At 36.0% G+C, this 21,376-nt stretch overlaps 4 protein-coding genes and 1 long non-coding RNA gene across 7 annotated transcripts; 1 reads left to right on the top strand and 4 right to left on the bottom strand.

Moving 5' to 3' along the window:
- Positions 337–2,344, bottom strand: LOC18778010. Its single transcript, XR_002271782.1, has 2 exons — positions 1,922–2,344; positions 337–1,116 (listed from the first exon to the last, which is right to left on the bottom strand). It is a non-coding gene; the product is annotated as an uncharacterized LOC18778010 (long non-coding RNA).
- On the top strand, positions 2,470–5,684 carry LOC18776393 (ADP,ATP carrier protein ER-ANT1). 2 transcript variants are annotated; one of them, XM_020564324.1, is made up of 4 exons: positions 2,470–2,752; positions 3,072–3,366; positions 4,136–4,507; positions 4,738–5,684. In XM_020564324.1, the coding sequence occupies exons 2-4, from the start codon at positions 3,109–3,111 to the stop codon at positions 5,047–5,049; spliced, it is 942 nt and encodes a 313-aa protein (XP_020419913.1). In that variant the 5' UTR covers positions 2,470–2,752; positions 3,072–3,108; the 3' UTR covers positions 5,050–5,684. The 2 variants fall into 2 exon arrangements, with proteins under 2 accessions (XP_020419913.1, XP_007211202.1); XM_007211140.2 differs by lacking the exon at positions 2,470–2,752 and adding an exon at positions 2,771–2,924 and having other exon boundaries at positions 4,738–5,602.
- LOC18776353 lies at positions 5,734–7,310 on the bottom strand. Its single transcript, XM_007209478.2, has 3 exons — positions 6,807–7,310; positions 6,601–6,686; positions 5,734–6,386 (listed from the first exon to the last, which is right to left on the bottom strand). Exons 1-3 carry the CDS (start codon positions 7,240–7,242, stop codon positions 6,096–6,098), a joined length of 813 nt encoding a protein of 270 aa, XP_007209540.2. The 5' UTR covers positions 7,243–7,310; the 3' UTR covers positions 5,734–6,095.
- LOC18776358 (truncated transcription factor CAULIFLOWER A) lies at positions 8,355–11,439 on the bottom strand. Of its 2 annotated transcripts, none has more exons than XM_007209438.2 (8): positions 10,984–11,439; positions 9,983–10,061; positions 9,721–9,785; positions 9,518–9,617; positions 9,351–9,392; positions 9,212–9,253; positions 8,981–9,102; positions 8,355–8,829 (listed from the first exon to the last, which is right to left on the bottom strand). In XM_007209438.2, exons 1-8 carry the CDS (start codon positions 11,166–11,168, stop codon positions 8,697–8,699), a joined length of 768 nt encoding a protein of 255 aa, XP_007209500.1. In that variant the 5' UTR covers positions 11,169–11,439; the 3' UTR covers positions 8,355–8,696. The 2 variants fall into 2 exon arrangements, with proteins under 2 accessions (XP_007209500.1, XP_020419890.1); XM_020564301.1 differs by having other exon boundaries at positions 8,355–8,826; positions 10,984–11,414.
- Positions 15,429–19,965, bottom strand: LOC18778036 (MADS-box protein CMB1). Its single transcript, XM_007209443.2, has 8 exons — positions 19,429–19,965; positions 17,041–17,119; positions 16,811–16,872; positions 16,601–16,700; positions 16,356–16,397; positions 16,187–16,228; positions 15,925–16,076; positions 15,429–15,821 (listed from the first exon to the last, which is right to left on the bottom strand). Exons 1-8 carry the CDS (start codon positions 19,611–19,613, stop codon positions 15,728–15,730), a joined length of 756 nt encoding a protein of 251 aa, XP_007209505.1. The 5' UTR covers positions 19,614–19,965; the 3' UTR covers positions 15,429–15,727.

Here is a 21,376-nt window from a genome sequence, read left to right as displayed (position 1 = left end):
CTCATTGCTTCTAAATGCTAGGACTTGAACTCATTGTTTTTAGAAGGTACGATGTTCTTTTGTTTTTTAGGACTTCGTTTTTCTCTCTTCAGCCTTCAAAAAACAAAAATGGAAGTTCATTTCCATCTGGTAATGTTTCATTTTTCAGATTTAGACTGCATACTGAATCAAAAAGGCAATTGTTTTGGGAAAATGATTCTTTTAAGTGAAGTGGGGACACGCTATCTGGTGGTTTCCCATCCTCAAGACTAGAAATCACATGTGATATGATAGATACACAAGGGGGAAGAACTAACTACCAAGTGTGTTATCAGTGGGGTCTATAAAATCTGAGTAGTAAATTTATATATAAATTAACAGATAAAAAAAAGTTCTACAACAGCCTGTTTATCCCAACATTGAACAATGCAGCTTCCAATTATCGGAAAGTGATGCAGATGTTACTTTTCAAATTGACGTCAGGGGTATCTCATCTCATAACCAGTGGTGGTTGTATTGTTGTAGCAGGGTGAAGCATCCAGCGAACGTTGTAGCTAATAACTTTGGAGATAGAGGTGCCGAGCCCGGGCTCAATGTAGACCTCCCCTCAACTTTGAGAAAAACTTCCATTCTTATTTCATTGCCTCCCTCTCTTCATCTCTCTCCTCATGTCACTTGTCAAAATAGAAGAGAGAGAGTATGGGGCAATGAACGGGGATAGAGAAATATTTATCCTCAAATTGACATCTTTGTCTCCGCCCTGATATTAAAGAGGGGGAGGTGCCATCCTAAGGCATTGGCTTCAAAGTGCGCATGCCATCTATTAGAGAAATGACTGGAGAGAAGTTCACAGAGAATAGAATAAACATAAATAGCAGAAGCCAATAAGACTTAGCAAAACTACCTTTTTGGAAAGCTCATGGTAAATGGAACAGTAAGAGCAGCAAGACCTCTTGAAACATTTTTCATGGTGGTAGCAGTAGGATTTCCCTTCCATACCTTCTTGCAGATTGCTTGCACTAAAGAACAAACGTAAATAATTTATTTCTTAAGTTGGTTTAACAGAGTTTCTGATCCTATCTGATTGCAGCCTCCCAAACCCCCTCCGTATCTGTCTTCCGATCTCCAAAAAAGGAGCTGGAAAATGACACAGAAAATAAGCAAATAAGAAATTAAACATTTTCGAACAAACTAGATAATAGATATTAAATGTACCAAACCACCTACAACTTGACAGACTATGAGGTCCAGGATTGAATATCGGATGCAACTGGTCCTGTGCTTTCAAAATTGCTATGTTTTCCCATATCTTTAGACATGACCAAACTTAATGAAAGCAAAAGCCTATGTGGATCTAAACCTGCCAAAATCTCACTCTGCTATAAATAAGAGGAAAGATTTCAGAGTGTTCAATATGCATTTGACACACTATTTCAGTCATGGAAGTATCCCTTGTATTGAAAGAGGAAACCAGTAAGAATAGAATGTCAGATATAAACTACTTGTAAAACATGGCACTTCCTCTGCCATGTTCGTTATCTGCCAAACAAAGACGAAGACAAAGACAAAGCTATTTGAGACATGATCCAAAGAACACATCTAAAATCAGACATACTTGATCAGTTGGAAGATGTTAAGAGAGAGATGTTAGGACGAGGAAAAAGCTGATGAAGACAGGAGCTTGAATGAAGAGTTCCACCCTCCAATGGCCAGCAAATAAGGGAGAATTGGTATTAACAACAAATCTATTCAAACAATTAACTAAGATGAATGAAACTTGTTGCCATTTTTCTACAAAGTCCCTATCTTTTATTTGGGTATCTTTGTTTTCATAACATCTAACAATAATATATCACAAAGAAAGCAACAGTTGAGTTCAAATTCAAATTCAAAACAACAACATCATATTCATATGCAAAGCAAATAGCTTTTAAGTTCTAACCAGTTCCATTCGCCGTCGACATGTATCAGTAGAATGCGAATCCAGATGTGGACGAAAGCAGAGTGCTTGAAATCCTCCGCCAAAACCCGATAAAAAACCGATTCCGTTAAGACAATGATTCAATTTCGGCTGAAGAAGCATGCCTTTCAATTTCGCCTTGCCAATAATGTTGCTAGTACTGGTGATGATGGTGAAGAAGGGGTTGCTTGCTTGCTGGGTCCTCCGCCTTTGAATTGAGTTGGGTAGCGAAAAACAGAAGAAGACCGCGCCATGTAACTGTGAAGTGTGTTTCTGAGTGTCCTCAACTGCAAAATTGGTAAATTATGTTCAAACAAAGACAATATAGTTTGGGGTCAATTCGCGAACATGAAAAATAGATAATGCGGTTTCTACCCTACTACATTACAAAGAGAAATAAGGGCATTATTATCTTTTTACGATTTCATTTCTACTCTTCATAGCTCATCGCATCCTGGTTGTCCATCCGAAGATCTTGCAAATTTTTAGTTTTAGGCCGCGTTTGACAAAATTGTATTTTTGTTTAGTTTGGGTCCTCGGGTGCCAACGGGCATACCAAACACAACCTAATTTTTTAACTTTTTCATTTTTGGTTTTTTTCCCACATCCAACGATCCAAAACTCGTCTCCGGAACCAGAGTCCCATTCGATCGATGATGTCATTGTCATCGACGGCGAACTGCGGTTACTTTCATTGAATTTGTTCATTTTAATTCTGAAAAAAAAAAACCCTGCGTCTTAATTCGGGTGGTGGGAGAGTGTGCCCCATTATCCGTCGCCGAGAAGTGACTTCCATCTCTCTACAAATTTAAGGTGTGTTATCTTTTTTTATTTGTAAACCCATTTCTCAATTTGTTGCATAATATTAATATTCACAACAGCTTTTGACAACCAAATTGATATGCTTTTCAATGGAATATGATTGGGGCATTGTTGGTTTATTGGGTTGCTAACTTGCTATATGCAAATCAATAGATGAAACTGGGTATGTTTTGTATGTTTGTATGTAAATCAGCTTCTTGTATATTGACTTCCTCAGTTTACATCAATATGTATTTGGGATTCTTAAAAGACTTCATTTTTCACCCATTTTACTCAGATACCTTGTTCTGCTTTTGCTTGGATTCTTCAGGGCTGAAGAGACCAAGAGAGAGAGATAGAGGTTGGCAATGACAAAACAATCTGAGAAGTTTTCTGCAGATTTTGTGATGGGAGGAATGGCAGCATTGGTATCAAAGAGTGCAGCAGCACCCATTGAGAGAGTGAAGCTTCTGTTGCAGAATCAAGGAGAGATGATAAAAAGAGGACAGCTTAAGAGACCTTATATGGGTGTTGGTGATTGCTTTAAAAGGGTCTTTAGAGAAGAAGGCGTCTTGTCCTTCTGGAGAGGCAACCAGGCTAATGTTATTCGATATTTTCCTACTCAGGTACTTCATTTACTTTCAAGTCTCCCATTGAATTTGAAATCTTTCTTTCTTTTACAAACCTTAAGCTGATTTTTTACTGTATTTGGATTTATGTAATGAAATTATCGATTTATTAATTATTAGTCTGTCTGCTGGAATGAGATACTATTTCAAACACTATTCTTGCTTGTGCCTTGTTTGTATTGGTTTAGTATTTCTCTCAAAGCAAGTGAATATCAGGATGTATCTTAACTTTTGAAGGCGTTTCTTCCCTTGTCAAATTGCTACTTCTTTGAGTGAAATGGTTGATTCGGATATCAGCTCAGTTGAGGAGAAGAAGGAACAATTGGAATTGCTCATTAAATTTCATAATGTTTCTAACTCTCCATGTTCTCAACAGTTAGCAATTTGGTTCTCCATCTTAACAATAGATCACAAATTGGTTCTCTGTATACCTTAGAATTGTCTTGTGAATATATACTCTGGATTTTTCTTCACTTACGAGCTAAAAAAACAGGATGTTATACACATTTATCTTAGCAATTCATGTGTTGGATGGAAAGCCCACTAATTCATCAAAATTTGCTTTACCATCTTAATTATGGAGAACTCCCCCCATTTTCTTAATTGCATCCCTAGGAGTCACTTAACATAATGGAGATTTGATCATTCTACATTGTCTCTTGAAACTTGAAATTGTTTGTATGCTATCAACTGCATGTCATGTTTTGATTTGCATTTTGCAGTCCTACCAAATGTTATCACCAAACATATTTTGGAATATATGTAGGCCTTCAACTTTGCATTTAAAGGTTACTTCAAAAGCATTTTTGGCTGCTCAAAAGAGAAAGATGGATACTTAAAGTACTTTGCAGGAAATGTGGCTTCAGGAAGTGCTGCTGGAGCAACTACTTCATTATTTCTGTATCACCTGGACTATGCACGAACACGGCTAGGCACTGATGCAAGGGGGTCTTCAGTTAATGGTCAGCGCCAGTTCAGAGGGATTCTAGATGTTTATAGTAAAACCTTGTCAAGTGATGGAATAGCGGGTCTCTATCGAGGTTTTGGGATTTCAATTATTGGGATTACACTGTATCGAGGCATGTACTTTGGGATTTATGACACCATGAAGCCTATTGTTTTGGTTGGGTCTTTGGAGGTAAGCATCTCCATTTCTGAAAAAAAAAATATGTTCAATATTATCTGCACAATTCAAAGGGGAGTGTATTTTCGTATGTATGACCGAAGCATTCATTCCTGATTAGTACATTGATAACATCTGCATGGATATGTAGGAGACATACTATAGTGCCCCCCTCCTCTAGCATCTCCATGAAAATCCTTAAGTGATACTAAGCCTCAAAGTTGAAATCATTTCAATTTCTACAGGGGAATTTTTTGGCTAGTTTCTTGCTTGGTTGGAGTGTTACAACAGTCTCTGGGGTCTGTGCCTATCCATTTGATACCCTTAGGCGCAGAATGATGCTTACATCAGGACAACCATCGAAGTATCGCAACGCCATACATGCATTTCGTGAGATTGTTTACCTTGAGGGTTTCACAGCGCTGTTCCGAGGAGTTACTGCAAATATGCTTCTAGGGGTTGCTGGGGCTGGGGTACTTGCAGGATATGATCAGCTGCACCGAATTGCATATAGACATGGTTATTCTATTGAGCCACATCAAAGAGTTTTGAAGTGAAAGTCCGGACTTGGCACACTGATCGACATGGTTATTCTTTTGAGCAGCTTCATAGAGTTTTGAAGTGAGATGGCACATGGACATGGTTATTCTTTTGAGCCGCGAAAAAGAGATCTGAAGTAAATGTCAAGATATGAGTTTTGTATACTAGTGTTACCTCTTCAGTTGATTCGTACAAAGATTTAATTCAGAATTTAAGAAGAAAGAGGTGAAGGGGAAAATGGCACGACAAGGTAAGGAAGGCTGCCGATGGATGTTTCCTGGAATGCCTAAAGAAAATCAAAGGCTTCCCTCTGTTCAGTTGAATAAATTTATATTCAATTATTTGCATCGGCAGTGATAAGATTGCAGTTTTAGTGTATAGGTACCACATTCACGCAGGACATGTTACTGATGAAGACAGGATACAGAGAAGCTGTTTGTGCCTTCCAATTTTTGTTTAGCCTCAACTCTCAAAGGATGTTTTTTTTTCTTTATTTCATTCAAAAAGGCACAACCAGGAAACGAATGTTCCAATTTGTATCCAAAATGTATAAAGATTATGATTTCCCTCCGTCTTTGTCTTCACTATTCGTTGGTGTCAACCACTATTCGTTGACTCCACACCTATAATGCAAAGTCAATTACATTCCTCACACTTCTTGTCATTAATCTAATTTAAGATACCTCTTACATTCTTTAAAAGATCCTTCAAAACTTCAACCTTGGCTTGCTTAAATTATACCCTAATTTTCTATTACAAATTAGAGTCAACGCAATGTACCATGGTAGCCTCTAAGTTTTGCCAAAGATGAGACTTCTCAGAAGCTGCAGAAAAGACCAATTTAATCATGCACTCCATGAAGTTTAAAGTCAAAAGCTTTTCTTGACTTCCAGTTTTTACAGGCATTGCAGTCACCACAACCATGTCTTGTATGGGCAGAGAAGTGCTTTTTTAACTTGTCTGCACAACCCCATCACACCACAATACCAAAAACACAGATTCTACATTGCTTAACTTATCTAACAGAACGAGCCCAATAAAATAAAGTGCACTTTTTTTCAAATCAAGCTAGAAGCCAGAAATTCTTGTGAAGCTTAGTGGTGATCAAGTAGCCTCCAAGTTTCTTGCTCTTCCTCCTCACGGCAATCGTCATGCATGCAGCATTTTGGATGCAGTATTCGACAGTTACCTCGCCGGAGGATCTGGTCCTTGTCCACCTCTTGATGAGCTGCCACCACATTGATCTCTTTCTTTTTTGGCCAAGAACGAGTAGGGACACCCTTTGTCTCTTTGCTTCTTCCACTATTATTGGTCCTTTTTCTTTCCCTTCAAGCAATGCTACCTCCACTTCCACCTATATATTCAAATTCAATAGTCATTGGTCAATACAAAAGGCATAGTTCAAAGATAATGGAACCCTTTCACATTTGCTTCATAATGCACAGTTGACATCTCAATGCACATTAACAAAATTATTGCTACAAGTTGCTTAACAAAAAGATTGATCCCCTGCAGTAAAGTTGATCCAGAACAAAATTTATGGAAAAGAAGCAATTTGATGCACTTACCTCAGGCCTTCTCCTTTGACACACATTTTTCATAGAGTGAAGAAGTTCAAAAGCCCTCAAATTGATCTTCCCATCTGACTCTGCACCTGCAAACCAATAGTATCACTTTACCATATTAGGCTCATATATATTAATATTACTGCAAGCAACAAGATAATTATAATTTATAAATGACCAAGAAGAAAGAATTAATGTCAGTTTCTGACCTTGTTTGGAGGGCTTAGCTACATGAACAAGTACAATGGTGTCCTCGGTTTGTACAGTGTGTGATAGGGCCCATTCAAGAGCACCCTTAGCTTCAAGGCTTGGATCCACCACAACCATTATCTTATTCCCAACTTCAGACGACCCTCTTTTCAAACTGTCAGCACTGAAATCATCCTTGCTGCTGCTAATATTGTTCAAGAATTCTGTGCTGTTATGATCAGTTTTGATCGAACCAGAACATCGTCTGGAGGTGTGTTTCGATCGAAGAGACAGAGAATGGATCGGAAGACAAAGTGTGGGACGGCCACCACACAATCTTGCATATTTTCTACTCATTTTGTTGACAATATTGGTTTTGGTGGCAAAACTGGCTGGCTGTACATACATATATATACAAAGAATAAGGCGGCCACCAGACGAACTTGGAGGAACCATTTGTTTTTCTAAAGGGCATTGATTCCCTATTTTGTTTATTTGCTTTGTTTTTCAATGTGGTAGGCCACTTCTTGAACGTGCTCGCCATGATAATTTGTAATTTGTAGTTCCCACACATGATACATGTAACTGAGGTTGTTTGACTAATTTCCCAAAGAGAGAGAAGAGAGAGAAGAGAAAGCTATAGTTAGTGACAACTTATAGAAGAAAGAATTGTCGCCGGCCACTCGTGCCAAATTTAGTGACAAGCAAGCATCCGTGTGGTGTGGTGTGGGGATGATTAATTAATAAATCAGCAAATACTAATTACTAGCTAACAGAAGAGAAACCACAAATCATTATGAATTAGGATGTAAAAGTCAACTTCATCATTAGCTAATCAAGTGCAAGGCAGACGAGGTAGCTATCTGCATTATTATATTTCTATTAATTTGTTTGTATTAGGAATGGTTTTCTCAACTTCCTCTGATATCATTCACACTAGATTATTAGTTTGGCAAGTTTCCACTTTGATGTGAAATCATTCACACTACATACATTGAATTCTATATGGTAATTAAGGAATTCAATTATTGGGCTGGAAACTGAGTGAAATAAATAGACAAACAAGGAATCGTGAAAAAAGAAGAAAAAATATTTAGGATGTATCTGTATTATTGTGTAGTCAGATTGATTTGCTAATTACGTTTGGGTTTAAATTTATGCAGTAGTATTAAACTTGTAGACTGGCATGGCACTGGGTTTTTCAAGTGTTCAACAATTCTACGCTAAATATTGATTTGATGGGTACCGTCCATTTCTGTGCATGATAAAGTGATATTATCGCCATGCCTAATCTACAGTCACAAACATCACAGGGGCATAGAGCATTTGTGGCACTAAAGAACCACATTGCTAAAAGAAAACACAACCCATATACATTTAAAAAGAAAAGACATGGCCATAATATCAATTTATTACGGGTGTTATAACTCGAACCTAGAGCAATTGTTTCAAACCCCTACATGCATATCTACTATATCTGTGGCAAACAATACCAGCAGAATTCAACCGTCGCAAGAGCTACCAAAAAAATCAATCAAATCCAAATTGGACAAAAAGAAAAAGGACTATATGTAGTAGCTACTTGTGTATATCAACAACACTGGTCCAATTCCCAAGTTAATTTGAAAATATATAGTCTGTCGTCCACCTTCAATGCAAATTATAATATACTAAATAAATACAAGAGGTGGTAGCAGTTAATTTGAGCTAGCCCGCCCCCCAACATACCACAAATTTTGAGCTATCTAGAGGCTCTTCCTTCCATCATAATCCACATTATAAATTAATTTCTACGTAGGTATACATGCATACATACATATATAATACATGTATATAGACATTAATTATATATATATAAATTATGTGTACTTGGTTATAAACTTATAATACTTTGGATATCATGAATTCTTCTATTCATTAAGGTGGCGGAGCATCCATGGGGGAAGGAGAGTATTAGGTCGATTTGCTGTCGGGGTCTCATTTTCATCCTCATGATCTCCACCGGATCCATCATTTCTAATTCCCTGGTAATTTGAACCGCTGCTGCAAATATCAAATATTGCACATGTTAATGATTAAAAAAACTTGACCTACCTTGTAATCAATCAGCCTTGATATTCAATTAATATTCTTAATTCAGTCTTTTAGAGAGAGAGAGAGAGAGAGAGAGAGAGAGAGAAAGAGTGAGGCTAACCCGAAATTCAAGGACTGCAATGCCTCTGGTAGAAGGGTGGAGGAGCAGTCCAAGCCCTGGTTCTGCACTTGCTGCTCCCATGACTCTGCCTGTGGAGCTAGTGCTTTCTCCTTCTCCTTTACCTGGTTAATTATTGCTTAATACACAATTCAAGCTAGCCATGCATGATGAGAAATGAAAATTACGAAATTAATAACAAATTTCTAAACATATATAATTACATCGTTATACCTTCTTTGCCAGCAAGTTGTTTTGCTCCTGCAATGCCTTATCCTGTCATGATCAAATTAACGCAGGCAATATTCCACAGTTAATACTGGAACAAAAACATGCGTCTAATTTCGTGCATAGAATGTCCTCTCAGGCTTACCTTCTTTTGCAGCTCTGAAATCGATTCGTACATAACCTGGTTCTGTATTTGATGAAAGATTCATAGTCAAATTCGTTACCCTTTTTCTTTCTTCAAAAGAGAAAATGAGAGAAAAGAGAAAACAAGTCCAATCTACTGTGCCGAAACCCTTTCGTTTGTATTTTTACCTTTCTTGACCTTATGTGCTTCAGTGCAGAATCAAGCTGTTGCTCCAAATTCTGAAGCTCTTTCAGACTTAAAGATTGGAGATCTTCCCCCATAAAATGACTGCAAATTAATCAAGAATGAATGAAAACTAGCTAATATACAATTACTACTGCTAGCTCTTTATTAATTAGAAAGCAATTAAAGATGTATGAGCGTTTGGTGCCTGCAATTTCTTTGTAAAACCTCCACCCTAGCCTTGAGCTTCGCATGTTCCAGAGTCCAGCTTCCCTAATATATATAAACGTATGGCATCAAATGAAGTATTTATTAAAAGAAAAGAACCCAAGAAAAGTGATCCTAGTTCGTCAATTCCCGATTCGTCTATAGACTATAGGGGAATGACGCAAATTGCAATGGATGCCAAATTCATGGTGATGATATTTTTGGGTTTGAAACCAAAGGGAAAGCCAGAAGGGCATACGTACAGTTGATTCATGATCATTTGCAAGAAGCTGCTTCTCTGAATATGAGTATCTTTCGTACCTTTCCAGGATCCTTTCCATGCTGTTATAATTAACAAATTCATTCAGAAATAATCTACCAGCAACTACTCCTATATAGTTCCTATAAACCAAACTTCATTCAAGATCAAATAACAGTCAGGAGACAGTACGCTAAAATCATTAATTTGAGGTGTACCGTACATATATAAATATATATAGCACAAAACCCTTGTGTTGTGAGAGTGAATTAAAATCTGAGCTCACATATCCTATAATGGAATTGATAGAGGAGGTTAATTCCCTCCCCAATATGTACTCAAAAAAGATACGAACTTGAGCCTACATAAAGTTTGTAAGACACGCACAGACGACAGACCCCCCTATATATATAGATATTTTTTCTTATAGACCCCTATATATAAATTATATATTAATAACTTAAAAGAAGAAAGGGAAATTAGGGATATTCCAGGCTGCTGTACGTTTCACAAAGTGGAAGTCCGCCTTCTTGGCAAGGCAACTTAGAATTCCTAAGTAAGAATTAAGGATACAAATTATTTGGGGTTTAAGAATGTTAATGTTAATTGCGATGAACAATTTTCCTTTCCGTTTTTGTTTTACATGGATGAACAGCTCGACCGTCCCATATTTACTCTCTCTCTCTCTCTCTCTCTCTCCCCCCTCAACCAACATCTGGTATTTGCATGAAATCAAATTAAATATAGAGGAAGAAAATCCCCAGAAAAGATACTCACTCATGAAAAATGTAATCTCAAAAGCCCATGGATCTAATAATAAGTCGAAACAAAAAAACTAGTGCATGAACAAATGAAACGTACTGGTAGAATTGGGTAATAAATTTAGATGAACAAAAAGAGAGAAATACCCTAAAAAAGACACAGACACAAAAATAAATAATAGATACTTATTAAATGAATAATAATATATATATATAGGAGGAAGGACGTGGAGGTATATATTACCAGGAGTCAGTGGAGTACTCAAAGAGCTTGCCTTTGGTGGAGAAGACAATCAAAGCAACCTCAGCATCACAAAGCACAGAAATCTCTTGGGCTTTCTTCAGCAACCCAGACCTTCTCTTTGAGAAGGTCACCTGCCTGTTGATCTTGTTTTCAATCCTCTTCAGCTGCACCCTTCCCCTCCCCATAATATATACTACTAGTATTAATTTCTCTTTTTAATTTTATGATATTAAACAAATAATAATATTATCCTATAAGCCTAGCTAGCCCTTTTGATGAACAGATGATGATCTCTTTGCTTGCAGAAACCAAAACCCCACCCAGAAAATGGGAGAGAAACAAAGAAAGAAAGAAAGAAGGAAGGAAAGGGATGAGCTATATGCTTCTTCTCTCTCTTTCTTCTAATAGATAGGTGTCGTCTGCTCTCCCTCTCTCTCTCTCTGACTGCCGTTGTTTCTGTATTTATACGATATAGTAGATATATAAATATATAAATTACAAAACCGCTAAAACAAGAGATGGGTAGGATTGGAAAACCAGAGTGGTTTGGTCAGGATGGTTGTCGACTTGGGATTGGCCAGAACCCAAATATTTCCAAATCCTACGTAATAAACATTAATCAAAATGAAAAGTGATGTGTACTAGGGGTGGGCACTCAAACCGGCGAACCGGAAATCCAAACCAAACCGCACCGAATCAAACCGGAAAAAAACCGAGTTGACCAAAAAGTCAAAAACCGGTCAAAAACCGAACCGGACCGGTTTGGACCGGTTCCGGATCCGGTTCCATGTCTTCAAAAACCGAACCGGGCCGAACCGAACCGGTGAAACTAAAAAAATATATAATTTCAATATATATATATTTATATTTAATGCTATATTTTTAATTTCACTAAAAAATACATAATATTTATCCAAGTTCAATGTCAAAATATCTCTATTTTCTCACTTTAATATTTATTTTTTATATGAAATTGAATAATTTGTTAATTTTCAAGTAAAAAAATAATATTTCAGTTGAGAATTGTATTAAAAAGTAATTTAAAAAAATAATTTTTATAATCCGGTTCAAAACCGAACCGAACCGGAACCGGACCGAAACCGGTTCAAACCGAACCGGACAGTTTTTGAAATTTTTTTAATTAAAACCGAACCGAACCAAACCGGATGAATAGTATTGGATCGGTTCTAATTTGAGGCAAAAACCGGTCCAAACCGAACCGTGCCCACCCCTAATGTGTACGGCTTTCAAGGGGGATCTTTCTCTGTTTCTATTTTAACTTTGCCTTTTGGGTTCACTCTCAGAATTATTACTAATCTTATGCATCTCTCTCACAACTTACTTTTTACTGCTTAATGTGTCTCTATGTGTGTCTGTATGTGCCACTGTCACACTCACTCTGCCTATTTTATGACAACAAATTTAATATTCCAACAAAATAACATTAATATATGTTAAATTGGGTTGGATTCGATCCCTCTCACTCAGTTTATCTTTAATTACCACCTCATTATTAACTTCTAATGATATAACCCTAAAGTTATTTCATTCGGTATTTCAATTCGGGCATGTTGCAAAGAGTTTGTGGTTTACAAAATTGGATTAAGTAAAAATTACTTTAATCTCCACTTAGAATATGTTATCTTGCTTTTCTCCACACCGAATTAAAAATTCAAAATTGCTTATCATGCCAATCCCAACAAAGTGAGTACCACAACGTCATCATTATTATGATTTTTTATCGTTTATTATCAACCCCCATAGCTTAGTTGTCGTGATATGATTGGCTCCTATATATGTTTTAATCTTTATATTAGCAGACATCGTACGTTGATTTGAGACACTTCTCTTATCTCTTATCATCTGTTTATGCTTTTCTGTACTTATTTTCTTTGTGAGCATTTTTTTTTCATCATTTTAACCCAAGGCATATATATTCATCACACTTCTTAACATTTTATACGTGTTCATAAATATAACCATAAAGTAAAAAGTTAAGATTCAAATGAAAAATTCATTCATCTGTAGACAAGGCAAGATAAGACACTTTTCCTTTTGAAACCTTTTCTTTTTCCCGTCCTGTCAAGATTCAAATGAAAAATTCATTCATATGTAGGCAAGGGAAGGGAAGGCACTTTTCCTTTTGAGCAGGGCGAAGCCATTAAGAGACCAGTGTGGTCCCAGGGCCTCCTTCATCTTGTACCAATTCTAGTTATATATTATATATAATGTGTTATTATGATATATTATATTAGTTTTAGGATATTTACCCTATAATAAATAATAAATATTAGGTTTTTTTTTAAATACAAATTAACCATTAAATTTTTTCATCTCTCTTCTACTTCTCTCCCTTAAATCTTCTAGTTTAGTTTATGATATTTACACTAAAAATTCATACAAATTTAACCTTTTATTTCTCTTTCTCTCTTTTTTAACTTAAGCTTTATGAATTTTTTTATTTATTTCCCTTGCTTTTCTCATGTCTAAGTTGGGTATCATAATATTGGGATTTATGAACCTTTTTTGCATTTCTTCTCTATGTTGGAATGTAAATTATTAATTTTTGAGTGTATAATGATGTAGATGATGAGATTAGTTAATCAATATAAAATGAGATTATGAAGTGGGACAAAACAAGTAGTTAATGTCGTATTAACTTATTAATGAAGCTTGAACGCTCCTATTCTAATTATTTTTTACAATTTATGGAGGACCCTCTCTAATATGAAATCTCAGCTCCTCCCATTTATGTTTAATTCCAAGCACGATTATTGTATATTGAAATGAAATATAATACATTTGTTTCGTGCAAAATAATCTGTCTCAATGAATTTCTATATTTATTTAATTACCATATTTGGTGGAACAAGGCCAAGTTAGTCAATGATAATGTTTCTCGAATGCGATTAAAGTATGCCACTTTTACAACCCATCAGTTGACTAGTTGACTGGAAGAAACAACAACTGCGAAATATCTATCTAAAGATGCATATGTCCACGTACGGTCATAATAAGTTTGGGATTAAAACTCACCATGCGTGACATTCATTTAACTAACATTTTTGAAAGTGAGAGATTCTCTTGCCTATCAAACCAAAACGAAAAAGTGAGGAGAGCTGAGAGAGATTCTATATATAATATTAATGAAATTTGCTTGGCATAAATTTTGACTTTTTCATCACCAACGTTACTAGTACTGACAGGCAACTAGCTCCCTCTAATGACATCTATAATCGTTCATGGGTTTTAAAACAACCCTACTTAACATTATATTCACCTTAACATTTTAGTCCGTCTAAACAACACAAAATTTAAGTATTCTCAAACTTCATTAGCGATCGAGAAACTAAAATTGAAATGTTTTTGGGATACCCGAAAGGGGAATTAATGCCTAGAGTATTGATTGCTGGGATTCAGTCCTGTTTTTACATTGTAAAACACAGACAGAGAAACACGCATGCACACAAAGAGGTTACTATTTTGGTGAACCATTTCTGGCATTGGCATGCAATAACAGACAGCAGTTACACATACGAACATGGCATGGCCAATATATAGTACGCACGTACTCGAACAAAAACAAAAACATGATTTGAATGATGAGTGGGAAGGGAAGGTGGTGTTTTTGTAACTTGTAGTGTGTGTTTTGTGTGCGTTTGATTGCTAAATTGGTCCCTTTCCCCGGTGGTCCTCTCCTCTCTGCCAACGGTATGAATTAAAAAATAGATTAATTTTCACGTGGGCCGTGGCCCAACCCATAGTTGCGTAGGAAGAGTTAGGTATCTTTTCTTATCTTTTCCGTGCTTTGTCGCTCTTGATTGGCCGAATCAGGTAAGAAGAAGACTTCCACTGAAAAGGACAAAAAATAAATCATAAAGGCAGTCCAACTCCAAACGTCCTTCCCTTCACCGCAGCATCTGCTGTTGCTCTACCTGTTCCTGTTTTCATTCAATGATTAAGTGCTCTAAAAACCCTAATCTTTCCAAATTACCCGAAAGAAAACAAAAACACAGATAACTTTGCAAAATTATAACGTCGTCATCCTTTTCCTTAACAAGTAATATCAGTGTAACTAACTCTCGATTCAGTACACGAAATCCCTTGTTTAACTTCTTCGAATAAGAAAGTCCGCAAAGGAAAATAATTATTAGGGTAAGAAAGTTGAGAGAGAGATGGTGGTTGAGATTAATGTCCATTTTTGTTTTCATAGGAAGAAGGTGAATCACCTTTATATTTTATTGGCTAATTCTCTTGTAACTTGTAAGTACGATGACAGTCAAGTAAGCTTTTGTCTCCTAATTAAGCACGATTGCTTGCTCGCATGCATACAAGTTTTTGATGGACCTATGAATCATGGAAGGCCCAGTAGTTCAATTGGGCAAGTTTTCCCATAGGCTTGAGGCCCAAATTTACCTTGTTCAAACTGGTATATTGAGGGATTATGATACAAATTCATGCAAATACATATCCCACAATTCATATATATATGGAGGGGGAGAGAGAGAGAGAGAGAGAGAGAGAGAGAGAGAGAGAGAGGTTTTCAATGTCATGAATACAACTTACAAACATAAATAAAAATAAATATTTATTCTTATTGGTTCAAGACTAATTACATGTTGCATGGCATAGAAGGAAGATGACAATTAACCAAAAAAGAAAAGCTCCATCCAACATGAGATGATAGTCCGCTACATGTATTTTATTCGCCACATCTTGTCATCTTGATCATGCGAAATCAAAGTCAAAGCATCCACCCAGGAATGAATCCATTCACATGTTGGCCATGATTTCCAACATTCATTTGTTCATGATGATCTGAACCCAAGGGGGTGTATCTGCATTGTAAGAAGACGAAAACGAAGACGTGTTAATTAATGGAAATTAAGGCTCCGTTTGGATGCGGGGATTTGAATCAAAAGGATTTGAGATGATGTGTACCCAATTTGGGAAGTGGAGTTGTTTCCCAATGGATGGAAGAAGCCTTGTGAGTGAGGATGATGAGGAAGGCCAGTATGCTGAACATTGTTGTTGCCATGGCCAGCAGCTTCCCATGCCAATAGAGGTGGCGCTTGCCCACTAGTTTCTTCCAGCTGTGTTCAGTTAATATTAATGATCACTTGGATTTACACTTGTAAACACAAACAGCTAGATCAATTAATGAAGCAAGAAATTATGGGGCATATGGTTTCATTTGTTTTACCTTCCTCCTCAAGGCTTTGTTAGCTTCAACTAGCATTTGTTCCTGCTCAAGAATAAAAAGCAAGTAGTCCAGGAATTATTATGTGTTCAAAGGCAAATCACAGAAGCATGCACATGTGCAAGTGTATACATGTATCAACATTGATGCGCAAATGAGATTCATGACTTACCTTGTTCTGGAGATCACAAAGCTGATCAAGCATAAACTGAGTCTGAATAAAATGTGGGAACACAACATAACAGGTGAGCCCAAAGAATTATTACAACTTAATTAAAAGAAGACAAAGGGCCAAGCAATCAGGAGTTTTGTTGTTGGCATTAGCTCAAGCGATAGATTGCTTTATGATAGACAAAGGGTTTCGTGTATAAGCTTCCGTAAACGATCAAATTGACAAAAATTCTATCAGTTAATCACCTTTGTTGACCTAATTTGGTTCAAGGATGCCTCCAGTTGATGCTCAAGCTGCTCAAGCTCCTTTGTGTTCAGTGGGGCCAAATCTTCCCCAAGAAGGTTTCTGCAGCATTCAGGAACATCTACTCTTAGAATATATATATCTAGGGTTTACCATCTTTCTTCAGAGATTGCTTGACAAGCAAATATCAATTCCAAGGTTGTGCAAAATACCTTTGAGATTGTTGGAGGACCTCCACTCTAGCTTTCAGCTTCAGATATTCCTGATAGCTGTTCTGCTTGGAGACAAAAGACAATTTTGTCATGACATTTCTAGAGTTGTCAACAAATTTTTGTATTAAATACTATAAAATAAAATAAAAAAGACGCATTCGAAATATTCCACAAGGTTGGATTGTTAAAATAGTGTTGGTTTTTAATAATAGTGGGGTTGTCCAGCCTACCTGGGTCTCATTGACTGGTCTGTTGGCTTCCAGGGAGCCATAGCTGCACCTTTGGTACTTTTCAAGCGTTTTCAGCATGCTATAAGAGACAAGGTGAACAATTGAAGAACATCAAGATATCAGCACATCTATTCACCAAGGTACTAGTCTTGAAGCCTAGTCTTATAAAAATAAAAATAAAAATAAAAACATAGGTCTTAACACACTAAAATTTTATATATATGTGATTTCACAATACTACTGTATCATCACAATCATAAAAACGACAACTTAAAATGCATAATCAATCTGGCTAAAAAAGACAAAGTGTACTCAAAACAACATGTTTGGCTTAAAAATCATAAGAATCTTATGATTTTGGGTCAAGTGGTGTTAAAATCAAATTATTTAATTTCTAAACGACAGCTTATATGAACTGTGACGATGGAAGACATTGTGAATCGTCCCCCAATAAACACAATGCAATTACATCCTTGAACATAAGTGTGCGCCATACTTGAACCCTGTGTGAAATCAGCTAGATATATATATAGTTGTCATAAATATTTATAACTGTATAGATGAATAATACCATATATCCACGCCTCACAAGGTTCTTTTGTTACTAATAAAAAGGGGAGTAGCAAGGTGTTATTAATTTCTAGGCTGCAAGGTAGCATTACTTTCTACTCATCAACAATGGAGAACTTCAAGCTGCTATTCCCACTTCCATGAGGTACATTAGGGTTTCACTTTCTTAGATCTTGTGAAGTTTTTATTTGTTGAGAGAGAGAGAGAGAGAGAGAGAGAGAGAGAGAGAGAGAGAGAGAGAGTTAAACTAGTTAATTAGGACTGAGATTAAATATGTCTAAGCGAAGGTAAAACGAAGTTTGTGAAGCAACCATCAGTTTACCAATGCTTCTCACAAACGAAATGCAAGAAAACTCAAGAAACTTCAAGTTCAGAGTGTTGTAAGGCTAAATATTGAAGGGGATGATTTTCATTAAGTTACCACTGCTTTCTCTATCACTTGAGAAGGTTTCAATCACTTTAACGCCCTGCTTAGTTACAAGTCCATACTACTAGGCTCGGCGCTTTCTCTATCACTTGGATAACATAAATGAGCTAGCATCAAGTGCTCTGTTGTCTATCAGCTAGTTACATCAGACCGCCTAAAAGCCACTAGCATTTGTACTATCAGGATCTTGAAACTTCCAATTTCTCCACATTTAAACTTTGAATTTGATATAAAGTTGCCTGGGACTCTAAATTAAGAATGTCAACTCTTTTTACCTAAAATTTTAAAGCAGAATCTTATCTTCAGGTCCATTTTAAAAAAGAAATAATAATGAATAAATCTTTAATATGATGAGGTTTTATGGATGACTTTATTATAATTATTTAGGAATTTGTGTTTGTGGATGCAGAATACTTCTACAAGTATAATATTTTTAGTAATATCTCAGGCCAAAGTCTTCTAATCTGGCTCCAAGGTTTTGCAGAAATATAATCCAGCTTTGGAATTGGCAGCGAAAGAGGCAGCCTTTTGTCTTTCTCTTACTGAAAGTAATTATTTCAAAGTACTACATGCAGAAAACTTGCAAATCAAATTTCAAATCATCCTGCTACCGAATCATAACAGTGACCGGTATTGTTACTGTCTCTTCCCTGCTCATTAAAAAAATGACGGTTCTCCTGGAACGAACCGTAGAAATGATGAAAGAATAATCTGTAAGTTTCTTGTTAATAAGTTTTTTCCATGAAAACACCACGATTCAAAGTTTTGTATGATCTTGTTTACTTAAAAAGAAGGGAAGAAAACAAACTAAATCTGTCTTCAAAAGAGTACAAAACAGCTTATAACTATATTTAGGAAAGCCTTCTAAATAAGCTTAATTCCATTATATGCTATATAAGTAGCAAATTACTAGAGAGAACTCAAAATTTAGAAAATCATAGGAAACGATTTAGGAAACTTTTACACGTGTCTAATGGATAGGTAAACAATTTGGAAACTGAAACAATTCAAGCTGGAAAATTGTTGTATTTAAAAGTAATTGAGTATCAAAATCAAAGATGAAGTTTGTGTATAGTATATGTACGAAGAGACTGAAACACATGAACTCAAAAAGAGAAGAAAAGATTTTACATCTTCAACTATGAGAACACCAAAAATTTAAAAGTTGTTACTCTTCTTAAAATGATCAGTTGCAATTTGCAACAGATCAACATCTACACTGAATGAATCAAGAAGAATCAATGAAATCCGCATCTTTTTGCGCATTAAAACCACTGCTAGTACATAACAAAAAAATTTCTCCGACAAATATGTAAGTCGCAGACACTAATAAGTAAAATACATAAAACACATGTTTGCCTAGATATAGCTAGAGAGAGAGAGATATATACCTCATACTGCTGCAGAATTCATAAAGTTTGCCACGGCTGGAGAAAATTATGAGGGCAACCTCAGCATCGCAGAGAACTGAGAGCTCATAAGCTTTCTTGAGCAGCCCATTTCTTCTCTTGGCAAAAGTCACTTGCCTGTTAATTTTATTCTCTATCCTCTTCAGCTCAACTCTACCTCTTCCCATATCTCTTTCTAAATTATTAGCTCTCTCTCTCTCTCTCTCTCTCTCTCTCTAGTATTGGTTAAGATGAGAGGCAGACAAAGTTTCTTTAAAGAGGGTGTGTGTTTAGGGTACCAAAAGGGATAAAAAGATGAATGCAATATGAGAGAAATGGAAACCCCTGAAAAAGCTTTTGTATTTGTGTATGGTTTTATCTTCCCTATCCCTACTACTGTACACTTAATATTCTTGTGATGTCTTGTGCTTCGTGTGTATCCAATATCCATACAAGTTACAACCACAAGGGTTTTGCCCAGTTACACTCTATGGTCCAGATTTTCCACTGCATCATCCTTTTTTCATCTTTTTTTTCAAAGAATTCAATTCAATTCAATTCAATTATATGTGCACTGTCAAAGCCTCTAGGTTACCTTGTATTGCCTAGCGGATGTCCAACAACAACAAACCTTAACAGTTGCATACTTTTGGATGAACACGTGTCCACTCCTAGCTGGGCTGCACTTCATATTTCATGTCAGATACTTACTCTATAGTTTCCATTTTGAAGGGGATATTTAGCCCTATACCTCTGCCTCTCATGATCTTTCTATATATTTGGAGTTTCACTTCGTTTCGATACCATTTTATTTTCAAACTTTAATTTTGACATTCTCTTTTTTTATTCGAAGGATGATGAAGCAATATTTTCTTTTGAAACCCCTTCGAAAATGTTGTCATTCACACCATCATAACAACAGCAAAATCATTCAAATCACATCATGTATGCCACTATGAAAGTTAATTGTGAAGCTAAAGCGAAAATAGATATCGTAAGTTCATACTATAGATCGATCCATTCAAATTACGCTTTTAATGGAAGAAACGATTTTTGGGCAAAATGTGTTTGTAGACAATTCGGTTAGCTGCAAGTACTTCACAAAATGTATGGATTGCAGTTGAAGCTATTTAGCATTCTTCTTGCATGTCCTTGAAATTCCTATTTTTGGAATTGATTTCTTTGTTTCCTTTTTTATAGAAGGAAAAACCTCACTAGCAATATCCCAAGTAGAATAGGGTTGGGAAACATAATAATAATAATAATAATAAAAGTTGGCATTGACAATATTGTGCTACGACTATTGGCTTTCAAAGCCTAGTGCAAACAAAATCAAAGAAAGAAAAAATGAGAGGAGCCTATCGAGCTTTAAACACCTCATGTGATAACATTGAAATCAACAACCAAATGACCGTCCTTCATTCAAACTACAAAATCCGTAAAGGAAAATATTATATCGTGCAAGACTACAAGCCGCACACGATTACAAGAACGAAGTTGACCATATTTAAAAGTAATAATTTTGAATTTGTTTCTTATGTTAAATTTTAAAGAGACGGGTCAGTAGCCTACTATTAGCAACACTGATAAATTTCAGAGAGACGAGTCAGTGGTCCACTACTAGCGACACCGATATTGTCCTCAACTTGACCACATATAAAGCCCAATAGGTATGAAGTTTTATCACAAAAAGCCTCGATGTTATTAGAGGTAGAACCACTTATTATAAATTGTAATTTTATTTAATCAAATTTTCGATGTGGGACTTTATATTCTTCAACATCTTATATATTGTATCAAAAACATTTCTGGCCTTTTGAAACAAATTTCTAGGCATTATTTATAAATACATGGAAGTGATATTCGTTATATCCTTTGAAAGGAAGAAATACAAATGAATATTTGAACTTTTCTCTTTTTTTTGTTGATGGAACTATTCACTGTGTTCGCT

Source organism: Prunus persica, chromosome G5 (assembly GCF_000346465.2).
Source record: "Prunus persica cultivar Lovell chromosome G5, Prunus_persica_NCBIv2, whole genome shotgun sequence".
In the NCBI taxonomy this organism is placed as follows: Eukaryota; Viridiplantae; Streptophyta; class Magnoliopsida; order Rosales; family Rosaceae; genus Prunus; species Prunus persica.
Note: the sequence above shows the minus strand (reverse complement) of the source record. Positions and strands in the feature narration are given on the sequence as shown.

Coding starts and splice junctions, on each gene's coding strand:
- LOC18776358 (XM_007209438.2), bottom strand. CDS start 11,168: ATGGGGAGGGGAAGGGTGCAGCTGAAGAGGATTGAAAACAAGATCAAC. Junction 9,618..9,720: donor GTTTTACAAAGAAATTGCAG/GCACCAAACGCT, acceptor ATTAATTTGCAG/TCATTTTATGGGGGAAGATC. Junction 9,103..9,211: donor ACAACTTGCTGGCAAAGAAG/GTATAACGATGT, acceptor ATAATTAACCAG/GTAAAGGAGAAGGAGAAAGC.
- LOC18776393 (XM_020564324.1), top strand. CDS start 3,109: ATGACAAAACAATCTGAGAAGTTTTCTGCAGATTTTGTGATGGGAGGA. Junction 3,367..4,135: donor TTCGATATTTTCCTACTCAG/GTACTTCATTTA, acceptor GAATATATGTAG/GCCTTCAACTTTGCATTTAA. Junction 4,508..4,737: donor TTTTGGTTGGGTCTTTGGAG/GTAAGCATCTCC, acceptor CAATTTCTACAG/GGGAATTTTTTGGCTAGTTT.
- LOC18776353 (XM_007209478.2), bottom strand. CDS start 7,242: ATGGTTCCTCCAAGTTCGTCTGGTGGCCGCCTTATTCTTTGTATATAT. Junction 6,687..6,806: donor AGCTAAGCCCTCCAAACAAG/GTCAGAAACTGA, acceptor ATTGGTTTGCAG/GTGCAGAGTCAGATGGGAAG. Junction 6,387..6,600: donor GTCAAAGGAGAAGGCCTGAG/GTAAGTGCATCA, acceptor TTGAATATATAG/GTGGAAGTGGAGGTAGCATT.
- LOC18778036 (XM_007209443.2), bottom strand. CDS start 19,613: ATGGGAAGAGGTAGAGTTGAGCTGAAGAGGATAGAGAATAAAATTAAC. Junction 16,873..17,040: donor GACCAGTCAATGAGACCCAG/GTAGGCTGGACA, acceptor GTCTCCAAGCAG/AACAGCTATCAGGAATATCT. Junction 16,398..16,600: donor ACCAAATTAGGTCAACAAAG/GTGATTAACTGA, acceptor CATTTTATTCAG/ACTCAGTTTATGCTTGATCA.